The sequence below is a fragment of the Salvelinus namaycush genome, chromosome 6, assembly GCF_016432855.1.
Source record: "Salvelinus namaycush isolate Seneca chromosome 6, SaNama_1.0, whole genome shotgun sequence".
NCBI lineage: Eukaryota > Metazoa > Chordata > Actinopteri > Salmoniformes > Salmonidae > Salvelinus > Salvelinus namaycush.
The window spans coordinates 45,173,021-45,194,745 of record NC_052312.1 but is presented as its reverse complement, the minus strand read 5'-3'; the positions used below and the strand labels follow the sequence as shown (position 1 = coordinate 45,194,745).

At 43.9% G+C, this 21,725-nt stretch overlaps 1 protein-coding gene across 1 annotated transcript in view; it reads right to left on the bottom strand.

Annotated features, from left to right (window-relative positions):
• The window catches only part of LOC120050079 (fatty acyl-CoA reductase 1-like), a 60,074-nt gene that overhangs the window by 23,441 nt on the left and 14,908 nt on the right, over nucleotides 1-21,725 (bottom strand). The window contains exon 2 of the mRNA XM_038996713.1: nucleotides 11,562-11,830. Within this exon, the coding sequence (XP_038852641.1) occupies nucleotides 11,562-11,789 (228 nt within the window). The 5' untranslated portion in view covers nucleotides 11,790-11,830. The remainder of the gene's footprint in view (nucleotides 1-11,561; nucleotides 11,831-21,725) is intronic.

Sequence of the window (21,725 nt, the reverse complement as noted above, 5' to 3'; positions counted from 1 at the left end):
TTTTATTTGTTTTATTTTTTACCCCCTTTTCTCCCCAATTTTCGTGGTATCCAATTGTTAGTAGTTACTGTCTTGTCTCATCGCTACAACTCCCGTACGGGCTCGGGAGAGACGAAGGTCGAAAGCCATGCATCCTCCGAAACACAACCAAACCAAGCCGCACTGCTTCTTAACACAGCGCGCCTCCAACCCGGAAGCCAGCCGCACCAATGTGTCGGAGGAAACACCGTGCACCTGGCTCCCTTGGTTAGCGCGCACTGCGCCCGGCCCGCCACAGGAGTCGCTGGTGCGCGATGAGACAAGGATATCCCTACCGGCCAAACCCTCCCTAACCCGGACGACGCTAGGCCAATTGTGCGTCGCCCCACGGACCTCCGGGTCGCGGCCGGCTGCGACAGAGCCTGGGCGCGAACCCAGAGTCTCTGGTGGCGCAGCTAGCGCCTGAGTGCCCTAGACCACTGCGCCACCCGGGAGGCCCTCTAAGGACTACTTTCTAATGAGAGATAGGAATCCATGTGATCGCTGGAGACTACCGACAGGGACAGGCCTAACACCATGCTTTACTGATCAAGCAAACTTACTGCTCAGGCTAACTGCATCTTCTCCTCAGTGGTTGTACCGTTGTAACCCCTAGAGGTTAGGGAAGGTGACAGAGGGATGTGGAGAGGGCTGTGGTCCCTCTGAGGAGCGTTACTTGTGGCCCCCGGCGGCCGGCCCTGGTCCAGAGGGGTGTTCGGCCTCCGGGGGCCACAAGTAACGCTCCTCAGAGGGACCACAGCCCTCTCCACATCCCGGAACTCGGGTCGGAGCGCTACTGTCGTCAATCCATCGATTACAGAGGAAACCAAGCTGACAGCACCCCCACGCTCCAACGGGCACAGAGACACACACCGCATCATGGCAAGGAAAACACACGCTTCAACAAAAAATACCAGAGGTGCTTCCACACAAATGGAATGTTTCCATGTAAGAGAATCAGCATTCTACAGGCATCCAAACCTCCTCCTTCACATGAATCACTTATTCCTTAAAGGAAACCTTATGGTGGTTTGATTCAGCCTGGTGACGATGTGTGTTTCAATCAGTTTCCATTCACAGTTTATCAAAGGGAGGAACACAGGGAGGCTGGGTAATCTTGATGAACACGATATCCTCTGTGTTATAGAGAACAGGCTCTTATCTATCCTGACATCAAAACCTGGAGCTTCTCAGAACCTCTGACTCCTTTAGAGGAAATTAAAATGGAGCTTTCTCATCCCAGGCAGATCAATAGCATGCAAACACACACACACACCCACGCACACACAAACATGCACACGCACACACATACACACACACACCTGCACACACACACCTGCACACACACACCTGCACACACACACCTGCACACACACACATACACACACCTGCACACACACACCTGCACACACACACACACCAAGGGCTAAGTCATTACACATGAACAAGTCAACTCTGACCCCCAAGCATACCATACTTTCACATTTCACAGCGACACTCTCTCTCTTTTCCTCTCGCTGTTTAAGCTCCATCCATCAACCACAAGTCCAAGACTGGAGAGCAGTAGGTGACCAATGGCTGTGCAGGTCTGAAGAGATGTACTCAGGGCTCTGTCTACTGCCTCCTCCAGGTCATTCATGTAGGGCATCTGTTAGAGTTGGAGACGTTGTGATTTGGTGTGCACCAAGGCACCGTTCTAGCATCGCTACTTTTTGACCTCAACATGCGGTCACACAAAAAGAGAAGGTCATCAATCATGCAGAAAGACCATCACATTGGATCAGCTAAATGCTTCGTCTAATACGCAAACAACTATCTAGATGTGGAAAGGGCAAGGCGCTTGGCAGACTCTTTATCCCTATGGGGACACCAGTGTGGGTTGCTGTGGTCCCCATTAGGATAAGAGCCACCACTGAGCATGTGCTAAATGCATGTCTGCCCTACCCTGATGGCTCTCCCGGCACTGTGCAATGTGCTAATTTGTTTCACAAACCAAGTTCATTTGTGGCCTAATTATACGCATCTCTCTCTCTCTCTCTCTCTCTCTCTCTCTCTCTCTCTCTCTCTCTCTCTCTCTCTCTCTCTCTCTCTCTCTCTCTCTCTCTCTCTCTCTCTCTCTCTCTCTCTCTCTCTCTCTCTCTCTCTCTCTCTCTCTCTCTCTCTCTCTCTCTCTCTCTCTCTCTCTCTCTCTCTCTCTCAAGGGAGTCGTGGGTGTGTGGAGTGCCTACTGCCAGCCTCTCTGCCCCTCGTGCCACATGTCAACCAGCCTCAGATGAGGAGCGGCCTGAAATGACTGGCACCGTGCCAAGTTGGCAGCCTAGGCCTCTCTCTGTCAAACTCCCTGTCTCTGGGCGGGACCTGTGTGTAACGGTATAGCCCTGTGTGGGTGATATAGGGTGCAGTCATTGGACCTGGTTCAATAACACCAGGCCAGATGGGAGCAGCAGTGCTAGCCATAGACCCGTTTTACAGCCATAACCCACCAACAGTTATGCCCTGCCTGTGTTAAAGGTGATTAACCACAGTGAGAGCTGGCATTTATCAATGCAGGGAGACAGTTACAAGGCTATAAGTAGGGCAGGAACAAGTGGAAACACCAAGCTCCCTGTTAGGGAAGAAAGCAATCAGGCCTGAATACTAGTTGCAAAAAAGAGGAAATCGATAATGCAATGTGTTCGTGGGGGACCCATGCATATCCACGAGCACACGCACACGCATGTGCGCACACACACAAACACATTTCTCCACAGTACCCTTAATGAGCTGGGGAGTTGAGAGGGCCTTCCCTCCTTCACTGTGGGTGACTCTTGAAACACTCATACTAGAGCAGGTACCACTGCAGTGTGTAGACTAGCCTTGTAAACACAGCCAGTCAATAAGTGTTACCCTGGATGCTCCCCAGAGGTACTTGGTCCACACCAGCCGGCCCATCCATCCCAGGGGCTCCAATAATTCAAGGATGCAATACCAGAGAAGATTAAAGTACCAGCCACTGTCACCACTGGTTTAGCACAGAGCACTGAAACAAAGGAATCCACAAAAGCAGACATTTCTAAATACATTATGGACGTACGTGGTTGTAGCCTTAATCTAAACGGAGGTTTTGTTTCCACTGGACAACATGTAACCTCGTCCCCAAGCTCAATTGCTACCGCATATAGAGAGCCAGCTGGGGATGCAATTACTGACATTGAATTCAGTGAGGCATGAACGCTTGAGGCTATTTCAGTTATAGAGTGCCCTGAAATACTAATTGTCATCGTAGGTTTCTGTAAAAGTGTGTTAAATATCTAGGTGGAGTAGGTGCCTAATATGGAAATCTTAATATAGGCTGAATGCCAAGCTTGTAAGCTTTGTGGATTTTACATTGCCTGGCCAACATGCCTTGCTTCAATTTTACTTATATTTCAGGTATAAATCATAGTTTACCATTGCAGCCACCATCACAACTCTCACCAAAGCAACTAGAATAACTACAGAGACCATCGTGTATTACCTAAATACTCGTCATAAAACATTTATGAAAAATACACAGCGTACAGCAAATGAAAGACACAGATCTTGTGAATCCAGCCAATATTTCAGATTCTTTAAGTGTTTTACAGCGAAAACACAATTTAGCATTATATTAGCTTACTACAATAGCCAACCACACAGCAGCATTGATTCATGCACGTTAGCGATAGCGAATAAACCAGCAAAAGATATTACATTTTTCACTAACCTTCTCAAAACTTCATCAGATGACAGTCCTATAACATCATATTACACAATACATATATTGTTTGTTCGAAAATGTGCATATTTAGCGGCACAAATCGTGGTTATACAATGAGAATAGTAGCCAAGCTGCCAAGAAAATGTCGGGAGAAATCTTGGGAGAGGCACCTAATCTAATCAATAACTAATCATAAACTTGACTAAAAAATACAGGTTGGACAGCAAATGAAAGATACATTAGTTCTTAATGCAACCGCTGTGTTAGATTTTTTTAAATTAACGATACTACGACATACAGCGTGCGTTAAAGCGAGACCGCATAGAAATTAATGGCGGAATAGTAGTTTTACATTTTTCAACAGAACAACGAATTAACATCATAAATAGTTCTTACTTTTTGATGAGCTTCCATCAGAATCTTGTGCAAGTGGTCCTTTGTCCAGAATCATCGTTGCTCGGTTGTAGATTGACGTCTTCAACTTAGGAATTAGCAGCAAACATTAGCTATGTGGCCCAGACGTGTCCAACTCTTCATAACGCAGCACAAAGAAATATCCGAAAATCGCAATATACTGATATAAACTGATATAACTCGGTTTAAAATAACTACATTATGATGTCTTTAACACCTATATCGAATAAAATCAGAGCCGGATATATCTAAGGCCTATAACGAGAGCTTTTCAGAATGCCATCCTGAGGTCTGTCTTGCGCCATGACGAACGTTGAAAAGAGTGCACCCCACGTTCCAAGACCCTTTATATGGCCTCAGATCTGCCTAGCAACACCATTCCAATTCTCACTGCTTACTGACATCTAGGGGAAATCGTATGCAGTGCATGTCGACTCATAGATTACATGCAAATTAATAAACTGACCCTGGAACAGAGTGCCCGATTTCAGATTTCTCACTTCCTGACAGGAAGTTAGCTGCAACTTGAGTTCTGTTTTACTCACAGATATAATTCAAACGGTTTTAGAAACTAGAGAGTGTTTTCTATCCAATAGTAATAATAATATGGATATTGTACGAGCAAGAATTGAGTACGAGGCAGTTTAATTTGGGAACGAATTTTTACAAAGTGAAAACAGCGCCCCCATATTGACAAGAAGTTTTAACAAACTATAGTTTTGGCAAGTTGGTTAGGACATCTACTTTGTGCATGACACAAGTAGTTTTTACAACAATTCTTTACAGACAGATTATTTCACTTATAATTCACTGTATCACAATTCCAGTGGGTCAGAAGTTTACATACACTAAGTTGACTGTGCCTTTAAACAGCTTGGAAAATTCCAGAAAATTATGTCATGGCTTTAGAAGCTTCTGATAGGCTAATTGACATCATTCGAGTCAATTGGAGGTGTACCTGTGGATGTATTTCAAGGCCTACCTTCAAATTCAGTGCCTCTTTGCTTGACATCATGTTCAAATCAAAAGAAATCAGCCAAGACCTCAGAAAAAACATTGTAGACCTCCACAAGTCTGGTTCATCCTTGGGAGCAATTTCCAAACGCCTGAAGGTACCACGTTCATCTGTACAAACAATAGTACGCAAGTATAAACACCATGGGACCACGCAGCCATCATACCGCTCAGGAAGGAGACGCGTTCTGTCTCCTAGAGATGAACGTACTTTGGTGCACAAAGTGCAAATCAATCCCAGAACAACCGCAAAAGACCTTGTGAAGAGGCTGGAGGAAACAGGTACAAAAGTATCTATATCCACAGTAAAACGAGTCCTATATCAACATAACTTGAAAGGACGCTCAGCAAGGAAGAAGCCACTGCTCCAAAACCGCCATAAAAAAGCCAGACTACGGTTTGCAACTGCACATGGGGACAAAGATCATACTTTTTGGAGAAATGTCCTCTGGTCTGATGAAACAAAAATAGAACTGTTTGGCCATAATGGCCATCATTGTGTTTGGAGGAAAAAGGGGGATGCTTGCAAGCCGAAGAACACCATCCCAACCGTGAAGCACGGGGGTGGCAGCATCATGTTGTGGGGGTGCTTTGCTGCAGGAGGGACTGGTGCACTTCACAAAATAGATGGCATCATGAGGATGGAAAATTATGTGGATATATTGAAGCAACATCTCAAGACATCAGTCAGGAAATTAAAGCTTGGTCACAAATGGGTCTTCCAAATGGACAATGACCCCAAGCATACTTCCAAAGTTGTGGCAAAATGGCTTAAGGACAACAAAGTCAAGGTATTGGAGTGGCCATCACAAAGCCCTGACCTCAACCCTATAGAACATTTGTGGGCAGAACTGAAAAAGCATGTGCGAGCAAGGAGGCCTTCAAACCTGACTCAGTTACACCAGCTCTGTCAGGAGGAATGGGCCAAAATTCACCCAACCTATTGTGGGAAGCGTGTGGAAGGCTACCCAAAACGTTTGACCCAAGTTAAACAATTTAAAGGCAATGCTACCAAATACTAATTGAGTGTATGTAATCTTCTGACCCACTGGGAATGTGATGAAAGAAATAAAATTTGAAATAAATCATTCTCTCTACTATTATTCTGACATTTCACATTCTTAAAATAAAGTGGTGATCCTAACTGACTTAAGACAGGGAATCTTTACTAGGATTAAATGTCAGGAATTGTGAAAAACTGAGTTTAAATGTATTTGGCTAAGGTGTATGTAGACTTCCGACTTCAACTGTACACTAAATAATATATGTGTGAAATTTGTTTTGATTTAGAATGGACCATTATCATGCAAACAGTGGTAGGGGAAAAATACATGTCATCTCTGCACTTAAATAGCGAATGGAGGACACTTTTCCTGTGGTTAATTTTCATGCCAGCCAGGTAGGCTATACTCCTGTTGTAAAGATAAGCAATGTGCTTCATATTTGCTTAATATTAGGAATGTTGAGAAATAATAAAGTAGGCCTAGCCTATAAAAAGCTGATGGGTTCCTCCTCTTTTTAATAGAGGCCATCACGCTGTTTTCTCATGCAATTGCATAGCCTATATAAACGTTGCACTACATGAGCTCATGGGCTCTTATGAAGTGTTTGATTGGTTTTGTAATTACATTTGCATTGATGTCAGAGTGATTTGAGGGACAATAGAGTGCCTAGTACCAGGCGTTAGCAAGTTTGGTAACTAATGACCATCAGCAGCATCAGAGCTTGGAGAAGCCTAATTACCATGACTAAACAGTCACGTGGAATTTGACTGCCTTCATGACTCGTGACGGTCACTGCAACATCAATGTTGTATTTTGAGACCGGCTTGAATAAGCTAAGTAGCCAATAGGCAGAGGGTAGCATAATTTGTCTGATTCTCTGTAATAATGGTATGGGGAAAATAATGCATTTTATTTTGTAAAATGGTTTCTTGCATCAAACAACACACCAACATTTTCAGTCACCTCCTTGTCTGAAGGACAAGTGGATAAACAGTTAAAAAAAATATATATATATTTAACTAGGCAAGTCAGTTAAGAACAAATTCTTATTTACAATGATGGCCTACCTCGGACAACACTGGGCCAACTGTGCCCCACCCTATTGGACTCCCAATCACAGCCGGATATGATGCAGCCTGGATTCAAACCAGGTACTGCAGTGACACCTCTTGTACCGAGTTGCAGTGCCTTAGACCACTGCGCCACTCGGGAGGCCAGTTTAATATCAACCCCTGCACGTTTTTATCAAAAGTTGAATGGAATGTAGATCTACACTGAACACCACACATTGGCTGCTACTGTAGGGTGAATGATAGAACAGCTATTTCCATGTTAAAAAGTTATGGGATGCTTTTCCTCCATTGTTTTTGATGGTAGGCCACACTGGTAGGCCTATATTATGATCAAATAGCCACAGTAGCCTACTTGGCCACTATTATAACTAACATAAAGTAGGTACAGCCTCAGTGTTCACAGTAAACACGTGCTGTAAATTGCACAGAATTTTCATGCTCTCAGCAGAACTGAAATTTGGTCAGTGCCAAAAACAAATAGACGGAACATTGCTCCAGGCATGTCCCAACAGACAGACCTGACTGGCACTGTGGGATGAGATTAAAACAGGAAAAGCACATAGCCTACACTACAGCCACAGGCTTTTTCTAAGAAATATACATCCATGTGGTTAGGTGTGGAGAGAGAGAGAGAGAGAGTGAGAGAGAGAGACAGAGAGAGAGAGAGACAGAGACAGAGAGAGAGACAGAGAGAGAGACAGAGAGAGAGACAGAGAGAGAGACAGAGAGAGAGACAGAGACAGAGACAGAGACAGAGAGAGAGACAGAGAGAGAGAGAGAGAGAGAGAGACAGAGAGAGAGACAGAGAGAGAGACAGAGAGAGAGACCGAAATGTGTCTTCCGCATTTAACCCAACCCCTCAGAAAGAGAGGTACGGGAGGCTGCTTTAATCCACGTCATCAGCGCCCGGAGAACAGTTCTTGTGTGGCTTAACTGCCTTGCTCAAGGGCAGAAGACACAGTATATCACCACGCCCTTGCTTCCCTGCTGCTCCGTCAGTCACACAATGGACCCTTCATTCAGAGCAAGACGAGGACAAAGAAAGAGATGACTGTTCTTTACCAAAACAAGAACAACACAACAGTTGTTCAGTAGAGGCCTGGTTCAACGCCCTCCATGCCCTCCTCCTCCCCTCTGATAACTGAGTACAAGTTTGAACAAATATGGAAAGCCAACAAGTTACATTTCCACATCCACTAGACTGTTTGATAAGAGAGGTGTGGTAATAGCTGAGGTATGGTGTTAATAAACAGGAGAACAGAAGGTGGGCAGTTCTGGGATGCAGTACACCAGGGCAGCTGTTCTGTTCTGGCCCTCCCTTGGTGAGATCCAGATGACTGCTGGAGTCAGCAACTAATAAGGTACACGAACACACACACACACACACACACACACACACACACACACACACACACACACACACACACACACACACACACACACACACACACACACACACACACACACACACACACACACACACACACACACACACACACACAGCATCCCTTCACAGATTACATGGAGCCATCTAGGTTCCACCAACCACATCCCACCAAACTAAAAACCACTCCTCTTCCACTGACCAATTCTCAATACAGAACATATTGGCCAGGTCATCACCCACTCAGACCCAAGCCCAGTCAGCAGAATTCCAGTAGATTCTCGTTCTTGCCCCTATAGCATTCCAGCATCCCCCACCTCTCCCACACAGATCTGCACCCTGACTCTAGAACACGCTGGGCTAAAGCTCTGTTTCAGCTCTAAATAAGGTTATTCTATGTGTTTCAGCTCTAAATAAGGTTATTCTATTTGTTTCAGCTCTAAATAAGCTTATTCTATGTGTTTCAGCTCTAAATAAGCTTATTCTATGTGTTTCAGCTCTAAATAAGGTTATGCTATGTGTTTCAGCTCTAAATAAGCTTATTCTATGTGTTTCAGCTCTAAATAAGCTTATTCTATGTGTTTCAGCTCTAAATAAGGTTATTCTATTTGTTTCAGCTCTAAATAAGGTTATTCTATTTGTTTCAGCTCTAAATAAGCTTATTCTATGTGTTTCAGCTCTAAATAAGCTTATTCTATGTGTTTCAGCTCTAAATAAGGTTATGCTATGTGTTTCAGCTCTAAATAAGCTTATTCTATGTCTAGAATATAAGAGAATAGCAGCCTATTAGTGGGAGAAGGCATGCAAAAAAGCCTCAATTAAGGCACCCTTACCCCTTATGCATATCTATCACACTTTACATTACATCCAATGCCCTGCAATTCACAGAACTCAACTAACCAGACAACAGCTAATTTATAGGCCTATTCTTTAATGGTCAAGGCATATCAGGAGAGAGTCAAATCAATCAGATGTCTATCTGGATGTCCTTTTCCAGGTCACAGCACCTTTGCCTGATAACATGCTTTTAACGAAGCCCACAGAGATGCTCGATTTGGCCGTTACCTAGCAACAAGTGTTCTGAGTGACATTCAATATCCATAAGGCCATACGGCATGAAGGGCGGCTGGAACGGGCCGAGAGCATTCTTCCTATAGAAATCTCGTTTGTGAAGAAAAACCTCTGTCTAAGACGGATAATACAGAGACCGTATTCTCGGCACCCAGAATCTCAAGTACGCGCTGTTGTTAAGACTGTATGAGAGACTATGCGGACTGCAACAGTGACATGAATAACATTTGGAGGGAAATGCTTTATACAGCCGTAGTTAAACACATTCCTTTGAATGGTCTGGTTTGATATGGCAGCCAGTCTGTTTCTTTATCCTGTCCTCCTTGTCTGTCTTGTTTGGCTGGCTAGTGCTGTCAACTGCACAAACAGACTACTGAGTTTGATGAACACCAAGTTGTTATCCTTTCTCTGGTGTGTGAAGACACATTCTGGGCGTTTGAATTCAAAAATCACAGCAGGTACAATCTCTCTCTCTCTGTACCATTAAATGGTGCCTCCCTTGTAGATAGAGAGTTAATTAAGACACCATTAACTGGTGCCTCCATTGTTGACAGAGTTAATTATCTGTGTGTGTGTGTGTGTTTTCAGTTAGAGTGCAATAACAACATCAGTAGCAGCAGAGAGTAAAATAGAGCCCCGATGCTTCAGCATGCATTTGTGAACACGTCAATACTCTCCCAGTCTCAATCTATCAGAGTTCATTAAGCCCAACACAGTCTTATCCCATCCCTCTCTCTCTCCCTCCCTCCTTCTTTCTTTCTCTTCCTTTCTCTCTCGTCCCTTTATCTCTCTGTAGGTGAGTAGGCTCGTATGGTTTGGATGAGCTTAGTCCACTTGAACTTCACTGGCAACAGCCATAAAACAACATAAAACCATTTTATATATTATTCATTGGGACATTTCTCTCACAACATCAAGCAATGTTTCAATAAACACAAAGCTGCGAGAATACAAAACACCTAAGCCAATCAACCTGCATGTGGCACAAAGCCAACAGGAAACAGATGAATTATACAGTTAGCCTTCACTTCAGATCAGTGCAGATCAATAGGATGACATCATGAGAAGGACCTTCTTTAGACTAGATACACCCCCTGGTAGAGTGTACTACAGCCTAGTGTACTATACAGCCTAGTGTACTACAGCCTAGTGTACTACAGCCTAGTGTACTACAGCCTAGTGTACTACAGTCTAGTGTACTACAGCCTAGTGCACTACAGCCTAGTGCACTACAGCGTAGTGTACTACAGCCTAGTGTACTACAGCCTAGTGTACTACAGCCTAGTGTACTATACAGCCTAGTGTACTATACAGCCTAGTGTACTATACAGCCTAGTGCACTACAGCCTAGTGCACTACAGCCTAGTGCACTACAGCCTAGTGCACTACAGCCTAGTGTACTACAGCCTAATGTACTACAGCCTAGTGTACTACAGCCTAGTGCACTATACAGCCTAGTGTACTATACAGCCTAGTGTACTATACAGCCTAGTGTACTACAGCCTAGTGTACTATACAGCCTAGTGTACTATACAGCCTAGTGTACTACAGCCTAGTGTACTATAGCCTAATGTACTACAGCCTAGTGTACTATACAGCCTAGTGTACTACAGCCTAGTGTACTACAGCATAGTGCACTATACAGCCTAGTGTACTATACAGCCTAGTGCACTACAGCCTAGTGTACTACAGTCTAGTGTACTACAGCCTAGTGTACTACAGCCTAGTGCACTACAGCCTAGTGTACTACAGCCTAGTGCACTACAGCGTAGTGTACTACAGCCTAGTGTACTACAGCCTAGTGTACTACAGCCTAGTGTACTACAGCCTAGTAGTGTACTAAAACTTTGAGTTGTGCCCCTCACCTTGCACTTCATCATGTCGCTGACCCGTTCCTGCATGGACTGTCCAGCCTTGGGCCTAACCAGGAGGTAGAGGGTTCGGACGTCTGGACAGGAACGCAGCAGTTTTTCCACCAGCACCTTGCCCATGAAGCCCGTGGCGCCAGTGATCAGCACGTTCTTTCCTGCGTAGTAGTCAGCGATAGATGCCATGCTGCCGTCTGCCCCTGCCTCTTCTTCTGTCTTTTCCATCTGTGTAGCTCGTCCCGGTTCCAGCCTTCACAAGGCAGCTCCTAGAGAGAAAAATAGAGGGGTGGTGGGAGAGAGAATTAGAGAGAGAGAGAAGAAACGATAGAGGACAATTAGCTGAGGCTGAGAGAAAATTAGAACCGCACTAAACTCTGTTCAGACTCAGAGTCTCTTTATATGAGCAAACACTCATTACTCTTGACATAACCTACAGTATGTATTGTGTATGTATTAATGCTGAGTATTAGGTGACAGACCTGTAGAGAGAAGTAAAGCTGGGACTCACTGGGTGCTGGGAGTCACTTTGTTAATGACACGGTAAGTGGGGAGGACAAGAAGGTTGTGCGTGTCTGTGATGTTATTGCGGTTGTAGTGAAATTGTCACACCCTGATCTGTTTTTACCTGTCTTTGTGCTTGTCTCCAACCCCCTCCAGATGTCGCCCATCTTCTCCATTATCCCCAGTGTATTTATACCTGTGTTCTCTGTTTGTCTGTTGCCAGTTTGTTTTGTTCGTCAAGCCTATCAGCGTTTTCCCCCTTGCACCTGTCTTTTTCTAGAAATGCTTGTGTTCCTAGCTCCAACAGTGCAGTAGTATCTAACAAAACATAAATCGAAAAGTAAAATAATGGAATTAAGAAATATATAAATTTGAACGCAAAAAAAACGTTTTGGCCTAATAATGTAAGTAATAACACCAAAAAGAAATACTGCAAAGTTGCTTAGGAGCTAGAAGCAGAGCTGCCATGTCTATCAGCGATCATGAATATTCATAAGGCAATCAATCACAGCCTATAGCTGTAGTTAAGGTAATGCATCATTATTACCCCATTCAGAAGAGTGTCAGCCAGCTTAGGTTATAAGATAGTTTCCAAGCCAGTACAAAGAGCATCATTAACCCCTCCCTTCTCAGTGCAGTCATCCAGAGAGCCAGCTACATATCGAGGTCAGCAATAGAGCTCGCCAGCTTGTAGTCCAAAAAACTGAAATGAGTTAGCATTTTCTACCTCTAGTTCGTTCAGCCATTCCTATGTAGGAAATGAAAAGGGATAGAATGGGGTTTTGGGATAAACACCGAAAATAAGGTCTGAGGTTGAAATAGGTTTAGGAGATTCAGTCATTTTAGCAGATGCTCTTATCCAGAGCGACTTACAGTAGTCACTGCATACATTTTCATACTGATCCCCCACGGGAATCCAACCTACAACCCTGCCACTGCATGCTCTACCAAGTGAGCCACACGTTTTGTTCTATGAGATAACATCAGTCAGTCAACATGACCTTTATGAACTATGAAGACTTTATGTGCTTTGTGATTGTTTTTATTACATAAATGCTTCACAATTCACAAAAAGTGACGTTAGCTGATGAAGAGGATCTCATAGAACAAAACGTATAAGATCTCTTAAGCCTGTGTTGACCACAGAACTTATTTTGGGAGTTTATCCAAACCCCTCCAAAACCTCCATTCATTTCCCCACAGGCTTTGGCCATCGAGCCATGGTGGAGTTAGTCTCCGTTAGTGCCGACAAAAAGACACCATTACTATTGCTCTCAATGCCCTCACGCCTTTACCAGCAGGAGATATGAGGTGAACAACATCGCAGCACGATACACACATCTGTGACTGCTGCAGGCTAGGGTGGGGTGTGTGTGTACACGGGTGGTTTGGTCTGTTAGAGCAGCACCCTCATGGTGTGTTTGAGGAGTCTCATCTCACATTCTATGCCAAGCATAGCACATATCCACACACAATGCTGCGCTAGGGTGGATGAAAGTATGTTGAATTTCATATTTGACTTGGTGATGGTAAAATGGTATGGTTTAAAAGTGTATTATTGATATCATGAATCTGGCATCCTATTTATAGGGTTAATGGTTGTTACTTCTAAAGATCCAATCAACCATGGACCATTTTTTTTTCTCACCTTTATTTAACCAGGTAGGCTAGTTGAGAACAAGTTCTCATTTGCAACTGCGACCTGGCCAAGATAAAGCAAAGCAGTTTGACACATACAACAACACAGAGTTACACATGGAATATACAAACATACAATCAATAATACAGTAGAAAAATCTATATACAGCATGTGCAAATGAGGTAGGATAAGAGAAGTAAGGCAATAAATATGCCATGGTGGCGAAGTAATTACAATATAGCAATTAAACACTGGAATGGTAGGGTGTGCAGAAGATGAATGTGCAAGTAGAGATACTGGGGTGCAAAGGAGCAAGATAAATAAATAATTACAGTATGGGGATGAGGTAGATTGGATGGGCTATTTACAGATGAGCTATGTACAGCTGCAGTGATCTGTGAGCTGCTCTGACAGCTGGTGCTTAAAGCTAGTGAGGGAGGTAAGAGTCTCCAGCTTCAGAGATTTTTGTAGTTCGTTCCAGTCATTGGCAGCATAGAACTGGAAGGAGAGGCGGCCAAAGGAAGAATTGGCTTTGGGGGTGACCAGTGAGATATACCTGCTGGACCGCGTGCTACGGGTGGGTGCTGCTATGGTGACCAATGACAGTATACCTAGCTTCACGTTGAAATGATGGTGTCCTTTGGACAAATCAGATGTCAATGTAGCCTACATAAACCCAACCTTACACCAAATGTACTTTCAAATACAGCTTGCGTTAGAAAAGTTAGAGGAGTTACTTTCAACTATTCAATGTGACTCTATTCAACATATCACATGCCTCTCCAAAGCGGATCATTTCCTGTCTTCCTGGCCTGGCCTCAGTCAACCAGCCTGCAAAACTGGTGTCCTATCAGCCTTATAAACGATGACCATCAAATACTGGCACAAAGATTGGTCAGTGTTTAGAGGGGCCAGCCAACCAACCATGATAATTGTTCAAGCTAGAGAAGCCATATGCAGGTTCTCTGTATCCTTCTCCATCTTCTCTCCTGGTCTCTGGGCCACAGGTTCCCAGCAGTGTTAGCTGAAGGACTGGAACTACATCCCCTAAAGCCATGACCAAGATAACAGAGAAAATATAGAAAAACCTACCTCCCTCCCTCAAACACATATCTCTGACCCTAACCTCTCTCTCCAACAGTGACTCTTTAAACACCCCTACAAAAGGGGGTCACGGTCAAGGTCCCTCCACTGATATCATGTCATTACGGCTCTATGCTCCAGTAAATCGCAGAGATTCTTGGGAGACTAAAGGACCAGGGGGGAGGAGCTGGAGGTCACTATGGATTAGCTCCTCACAATGGATACACACACACCAGCGGTCCAGCCAGGGCATTCCATCCAGGTCACAGCCTGCAGCCGCTCGCTCCTCTTCTCCCCATCAAGAAGTAGATTGGAGTGGGAGAGTGAAGGAGCTGATAAGAATAGAAGCACTAACACTCACACAGTATGGAACTATGGTTATCTATCATCTGTAGCCCACTATACTCTCTGTGACTGCTTACAGTAGTTTGGGTCTATAGGGAGAGACTGGCTCTACTGCCTTCACTAAACGTCCGCTCAGCTATGGTATGTCCTTCACCAAGGGGATGGACACTGACACCTGCTGCAATAGAGTCCAAGTCTTAACACATAAGGCTGGGGGCAAAGGGGAGCTGTCAATCACAGACATGCAGCTTGGAGCAAGGGAAGGTGAGGTTGATCCTGGCTCAGGATTAATCCCCAAACCATTTATCTGGTCAATAATGTGTATGATCGAGACTTAGAGGACTCAGCCAAAGTAAGGCTCTGGAGATGTCAATCTGTATTAACTTGATCCAAACTGCTCTGTCACTAAATGACAATATCATCACATTCCCTGTTTTGTAACCCTAAAGGATAAGTCAACTACTTGTTTGCTCATAAGTATGGTGTCTTCTTGACAAAGTACCATGTAGCCTCAGAAAGTAATTTAAAAGTTCCATAATGATGTTGTGAGACTTTTCTGCTACCAAAGTTACAACACAAATCCTCCTCCACTGCAGGATTTTCTAGTCAGGTATCCAGTTACTGCCGTTTCCTTTGAACGAGTGCTTTTCTGTGTTTTGCCTTGGCAGCTCTTCTCACCAGGAGGTCGGTGCCTGTTTTTGGAAGACAGCTGTTGGAGTCCCGGCGTTGCTCAGCGGTACTCTGCCACCGAGGGCCTTACAGCCTTTAAGCACATCAATCTGCCATTGGTCGGTCAGTAGAGTGGAGCCTTGTAAACCCAGACACACACACTACAGCCTCACTGGCTGCCCGCCATCTGAGAAATTAACACAGACCAAAGCCAGCTCAACAGAGAACAGAGAAAGAATCAGAAAGAGGAATACTGTGACTGACAATAATTAAGGCGACATTAGTCTACTAAGAACGGGCAGTGCCCAACATCACAAAAGAGAAGTCAGCAGCCTTTTTCACAAAAACAGCCACTCTCCCCAAGGAACCCGGGCCTTGGAGGCTGCTCAACCAAAGAGCACCACCCACAACAGTAAACACAGCCGCGCCAACCACTTGGGTTTCAGGCAGCAGCGGGCACCGGCTGCCAACAGCCCTAGCTCATCCAACAACCTGGCATTGTGCACACCCTGGAACCCAGGAAGTACATAGGGGCCTGAGGGGGTGGATGGTGGAGTAATATACTGGTCATTAGATTAAAGAAGTGATTAACATTTCAACAAATTACACCTTAAAGAAAAAAAGATGGATGAACATAATCCTGTGGTTTAGCCTGCGTATGACTAGAGGGAAAAGAAGCTACATGAGAATGCTAACAAGCAAACTAAGAAGCACAATGAGTTGGTTTTCAGCCCAGGACCCACGTCAATTTCAAGATGGTGGAAATTCAGTGGACCGCTAACAGGTTAGACTGACATTCCCTGACAATCCACTGCTGGCCATTCACCATTCCCAGGAGACACAACAGTGTCAGTAACCCAGACACAAACCTCCACTGTTACTGAAGCTTCCATGTCTTGGGCCTTTCTCAATGATGCATCATCATTACATGTAACAGCAGCCTCTACTTCCTGCTATCTAGGTCATAATACTGTAAACAAACATCACTTTGAGGTCAAAACACAAAGCAATCCACAAAAGCCTTTCACCAATAAGTGACAGTGAAGGGCTCTCGTTGGAGATGACATATTATTTACCCCACAAAAATATTCTGTCAGGAGTTTTTCCGGCTTTGTTTTTTGTTGCCTTGCATGTGTGGGCGTTTAATTGCCAAAATAGTTCTATTTAATTGCATTAGCTGTGCAAAAAGCTTTAAGCTCTTTCTTTTATAAGCCTATATGTGATTATTTTAATGTAATAATGAATTTAATTTAGTAATTTCCTTTCTAGTTTTCCCTCCACTCTATAGATACACAGTAAACCTGGGCTATGGAGACGGTTGTTCTTTTATGATGTCACATTTCCAGTATGGTGCTTGGCCCATAGACTCACACTTTGCTGTTTCCACAAGCCTACTGTCAGATTCAGGTGTCCTCTATGGAACTCATGCACCGGTAGATTGATTGTGTGTATATCATTACGTTATCTGTGATCTAAAGGATTCTGTAATTACACTACCCCTGACAGTGAGTGACAGAGGCTGGGTACATGGTGTCTATTTGCCTTTGGTACAGACCCAGACCTGGCCTCTGCTCACTGTACTGCATCACCCTGGTCTGGGTCAGACAGGCCAGGCACAGGATATCATGGTACCTTGGCACCAGTCCAAAGCCCCTATATGGTGAGTGACAGCTACCACAGCTTCCTTGCTTATTAGCCAATATGATCCAGGATATCTGTGTCCATTCTAAAGACAACCCGCCTAACGTGTGGGTATAACGTTTAGGGTTTAATCATGTTAAAATGGGGGGCGCTAGAGAGCGTGCTAAGGTGTAGACGTGCTTTGCTAGAGCTCCGTTCTATTTTGAAACAAATTTGTATTTATCTTAACCTCTCACAACCTATAACTTCAAACAAATATGACAAAGGGAAAAGGCACCAAAAAAGGGGGCGCTAAACAAGATAATTTGAATGAGATAGACAAAGAATCAATTTCAACGTTGCCGACCCACGAGGAGCTAGCTGAAGAGGCTAGCTTCCAAGAGTTCCACACAGATCCTACTCAAAGTGACATACTGGCGGCCATAAACTCACTAAACAAGAAGATGGACACAAGGTCGGCTGATATCTCAAAGACTATTGGGACTTTGGCCGAAACTGTGAAGGCAACTAAGAGAAGGGTGCACGAGGTTGAGCAGACGACAGTCGATCACGAGGCCAGACTACAGGACATAGAGAAACAGTGCACAACGTTCAAAAATGACAACAAAACCCTGAAGGCCCGACTGGAAATGCTCGAGTCGCATTCAAGACGCCAGAACATCCGAATATGTGGGATCCAGGAGGACACTGAGAAAGGGAAACCCACTGAATTTGTCTCGGAGCTGATACTGGCATTGCTGGGGAGTGAACATTTCAAAACGGCCATCCTCAAGTTCCCCGGCTGAGGATATAGAACGGCTAAATGGCAAAATACAGGCCAGGAACGTGTTTGAATTTCCGGCCTATGTCTTTTCGATCAAAAGATCAGAAATTGGGACTTATATGATAGGTGAGATGTTGTGGCTAATATAGCATTGTTTAGCATATCATGTTTTAGCGCCACTCACCCCCTAACGTGAGAGTTAAGTTAAGTGTTATTCAATATTAGTTTATATGCGGAGCATCTATAGACGACGAATTAGTTCAAGCTGTATGTCTAGACACCCTAAGGTTTGTGTGTTAGCCAAGGAGTGCTTCGTTTGGGGAAGTCACTCAGTAAAGGGACGGGAGGAGGGACGGGAGGGGGGATGGGGTCTGTGTTTTATGTTCACGTTTATTAATACAGGTGGCATGACAAGCTCCCGCACGGCGGGACGTTTTTCTTCTGGGTTTTGTATGACAGCAACAATTTGCTCTAAAATAAGAAATGCCACATAGTGACAGAGCACAGAGTAGACCAGGTGGAATAAAGATAGTCAGCTGGAACTGTAATGGCTTAGGGCATGTCGTGAAACGAGCTAAGGTTTTTTCTCATCTTAAATCACTGGGTGCCGACATAGTGCTTCTTCAAGAAACTCATATTAAACGCTCCGCGCAGGCCAAGCTACGAGTCGGCTGGATCGGTCAGATATACCAGTCTAACTTTGATGCAAAAGCGAGAGGGGTAGCAATCCTGATAAGGAAAAACATTCCTTTTGTTTGCTCATCCTCGATTTCAGATCCTAATGGTCGGTATATTATTGTGGCTGGTACGCTGAATTCGAAACCAATAACCTTGGTCAATTTATATGGACCCAACTTCGATGATCCATTATTTTTTCAAAGGGTATTTAAGGCCATACCAAATATCTCGGATACAAGTGTTATTGTTGGAGGTGACTTTAACTGTACGTTAGATCCTCTTTTAGATAAACAGCTATCAAGGTCACTTCAACAGTCAAATGCCAGTGTCTGTCTAAATACATTGATGACAAACCTTAACATTGTCGATATTTGGAGACTGACGCACCCAACAGACAGGGATTATTCTTTCTTTTCATCAGTTCATAAATCATATTCCAGAATTTACTATTTTTTGTTGGACTCCAAACTAATTTCAGCAGCTGAGTCGGTTACCTATCACCCTATTCTAATTACGGACCACTCTCCTCTGTCCATGGTGCTGAAACTCGACAATTTGTCGACAGGTCGGCGACCGTGGCGCCTAGACGCATACTTGTTGAAAGATGAGGCATTTTGTCAGTATTTGAATGAGCAAATTGCCTTTTTCCTCGGAACTAACGACACGGGGGATGTTGACGACTCCACCCTTTGGGAATCTCTAAAGGCTGTGATTAGAGGTTACATTATTTCTTATACATCAGAGAGGAAGAAACGTGCCAACACTAGGCTGAGAGAAATTGAAAGAGAGTTAGGGGAACAGGAGAACGTTTTTAGGGCGAATTCCTCGTATACAGTCCTTGAAAAGATCACAAAGTTAAAATATGAATACAATACCATCCTTTCGAAACGGGTGGGCTCTTTACTTGCTAGAACGCAACAAAGTTATTTTGAACTGGGGGACAAACCACATAAATTATTAGCAAGACAGCTAAGGCATGTACAGGCATCTAGAGCTATTCACAAAATAAAAGACAAGAAGGGTAAAATAGTAACAGATCCGCAGGATATTAATAAATGCTTTGCGCAGTTTTACTCAGAGCTATACCAATCAAAATGCGATGCTACTGATCCACAACTATGGAACGCTTTTTCGCTGAATGTGAACTTCCTAAACTAGACAGGGGGGCAGCTGCTGCACTCGATGCAGGGATAACTTTAGAGGAAATTAACACAGCGATAGCACAATTTCCAAACAGCAAGGCCCCTGGGCCCGATGGATATGTAATAGAATTCTATAAGAAGTACTGCGCCAGTCTAGCTCCACTTATGTTGCGAATGTTTAAACACTCCAAAGAAAATGCCAAACTCCCGCAAACACTGTATGAGGCTACAATAGCACTGATCTTGAAAAAATATAGGGATTCCATGGAGATGTCGTCGTATCGCCCCGTGTCGTTACTCCCTATAGAAAACAAGGTGTTGACAAAGATATTGGCAAACCGATTGAAAAAATATATTTCCGACATCATACACCCTGACCAGACAGGTTTTATCCCGGGCCGACATATATACTACAATTTGAGACGCCTTTTCAACGTAATGTATCATGATCATAAGGTTGAGGCAGTGGTAATAGCTCTTGATGCAGAGAAGGCGTTTGATCAGATTGAGTGGAAGTATATGATGTCGGTTCTGGAGCATTTCGGGTTTGGAAAGGAATTTATTAATTGGATAAGAATTATTTATGCACACCCAATGGCGTCCGTGGTAACCAATCAGGAAATGTCGCAGTCATTCCGCCTGTTCAAGGGGTGCCGACAGGGGTGCCCTATTTCGCCTGCTCTCTTCGCTATAGCCATGGAACCCCTTGCTACTCGCATTCGGGCATGTCCCGATATAGCTTCTGTTAAAATAAAAGACACACAGCACAAAATTTCCCTATATGCAGACGATGTTCTTTTGTTTTTGTCCAAGCCTAAAACTTCTATTCCACCCTTACTTAACTTGATAAACACATTCGGCTCCTTCTCTGGCTACAAGATAAACTGGCAAAAAAGTGAGCTGATGCCAATATCACGGCCTGTGGATATGCAATTTCTGCAATCTACTCCGTTTAGAACAGTGAGGGACAAGTTCACAAGCCTTGGCATTGTAGTGACAAGAGACCTTGATCAGCTATTGAAAGCGAATTGGGACATGAAAATATATCAGCTTAAACAAAATATAGATTTTTGGAAAACTCTGCCTATTTCCTTGGTCGTCGTATAAACGCTATTAAAATGGTTGTCCTACCCAGGTTTCTTTACCTCTTCCAATGTCTACCCAATTTCATACCACAAAGCTATTTTAAGAAACTGGATTCAATAGTAACTCCATTTTTATGGGATAACAAGGCAGCCATAATTTCAAAGAAGCATTTATGCAAGTACAAGATAGAGGGGGGCTTTGGCCTTCCTCACTTCAAACTGTATTATTGGGCTGCTAATCTGAACATTGTGTCTTTCTGGAGGGAAAGTTTACCTGCGATGAGACAGAAGGATATGCCTTCATGGCTTTTGATTGAGCAGGCCTCCTGTCAACGTTCCTCACTCCCTGCACTTGTTAATAGCCCATCATATGTGAAAAAATACACTTATGACTCTAATCCAGTCATTTGTCATACGCTTAGGATCTGGGAACAGATTAGGGATTTTCTTAACATACCCACTGTTTACATAGACAGCCCAATTTGCCTGAATCATGCTTTCCACCCTGCATTGGATATTATGGGGTTTTCACAGTGGAGGGAGAAGGGGCTCACAACAATTGATAATTTATACATTGATGGTCAGTTAGCTTCCTTTCAACAATTACAGGGAAAG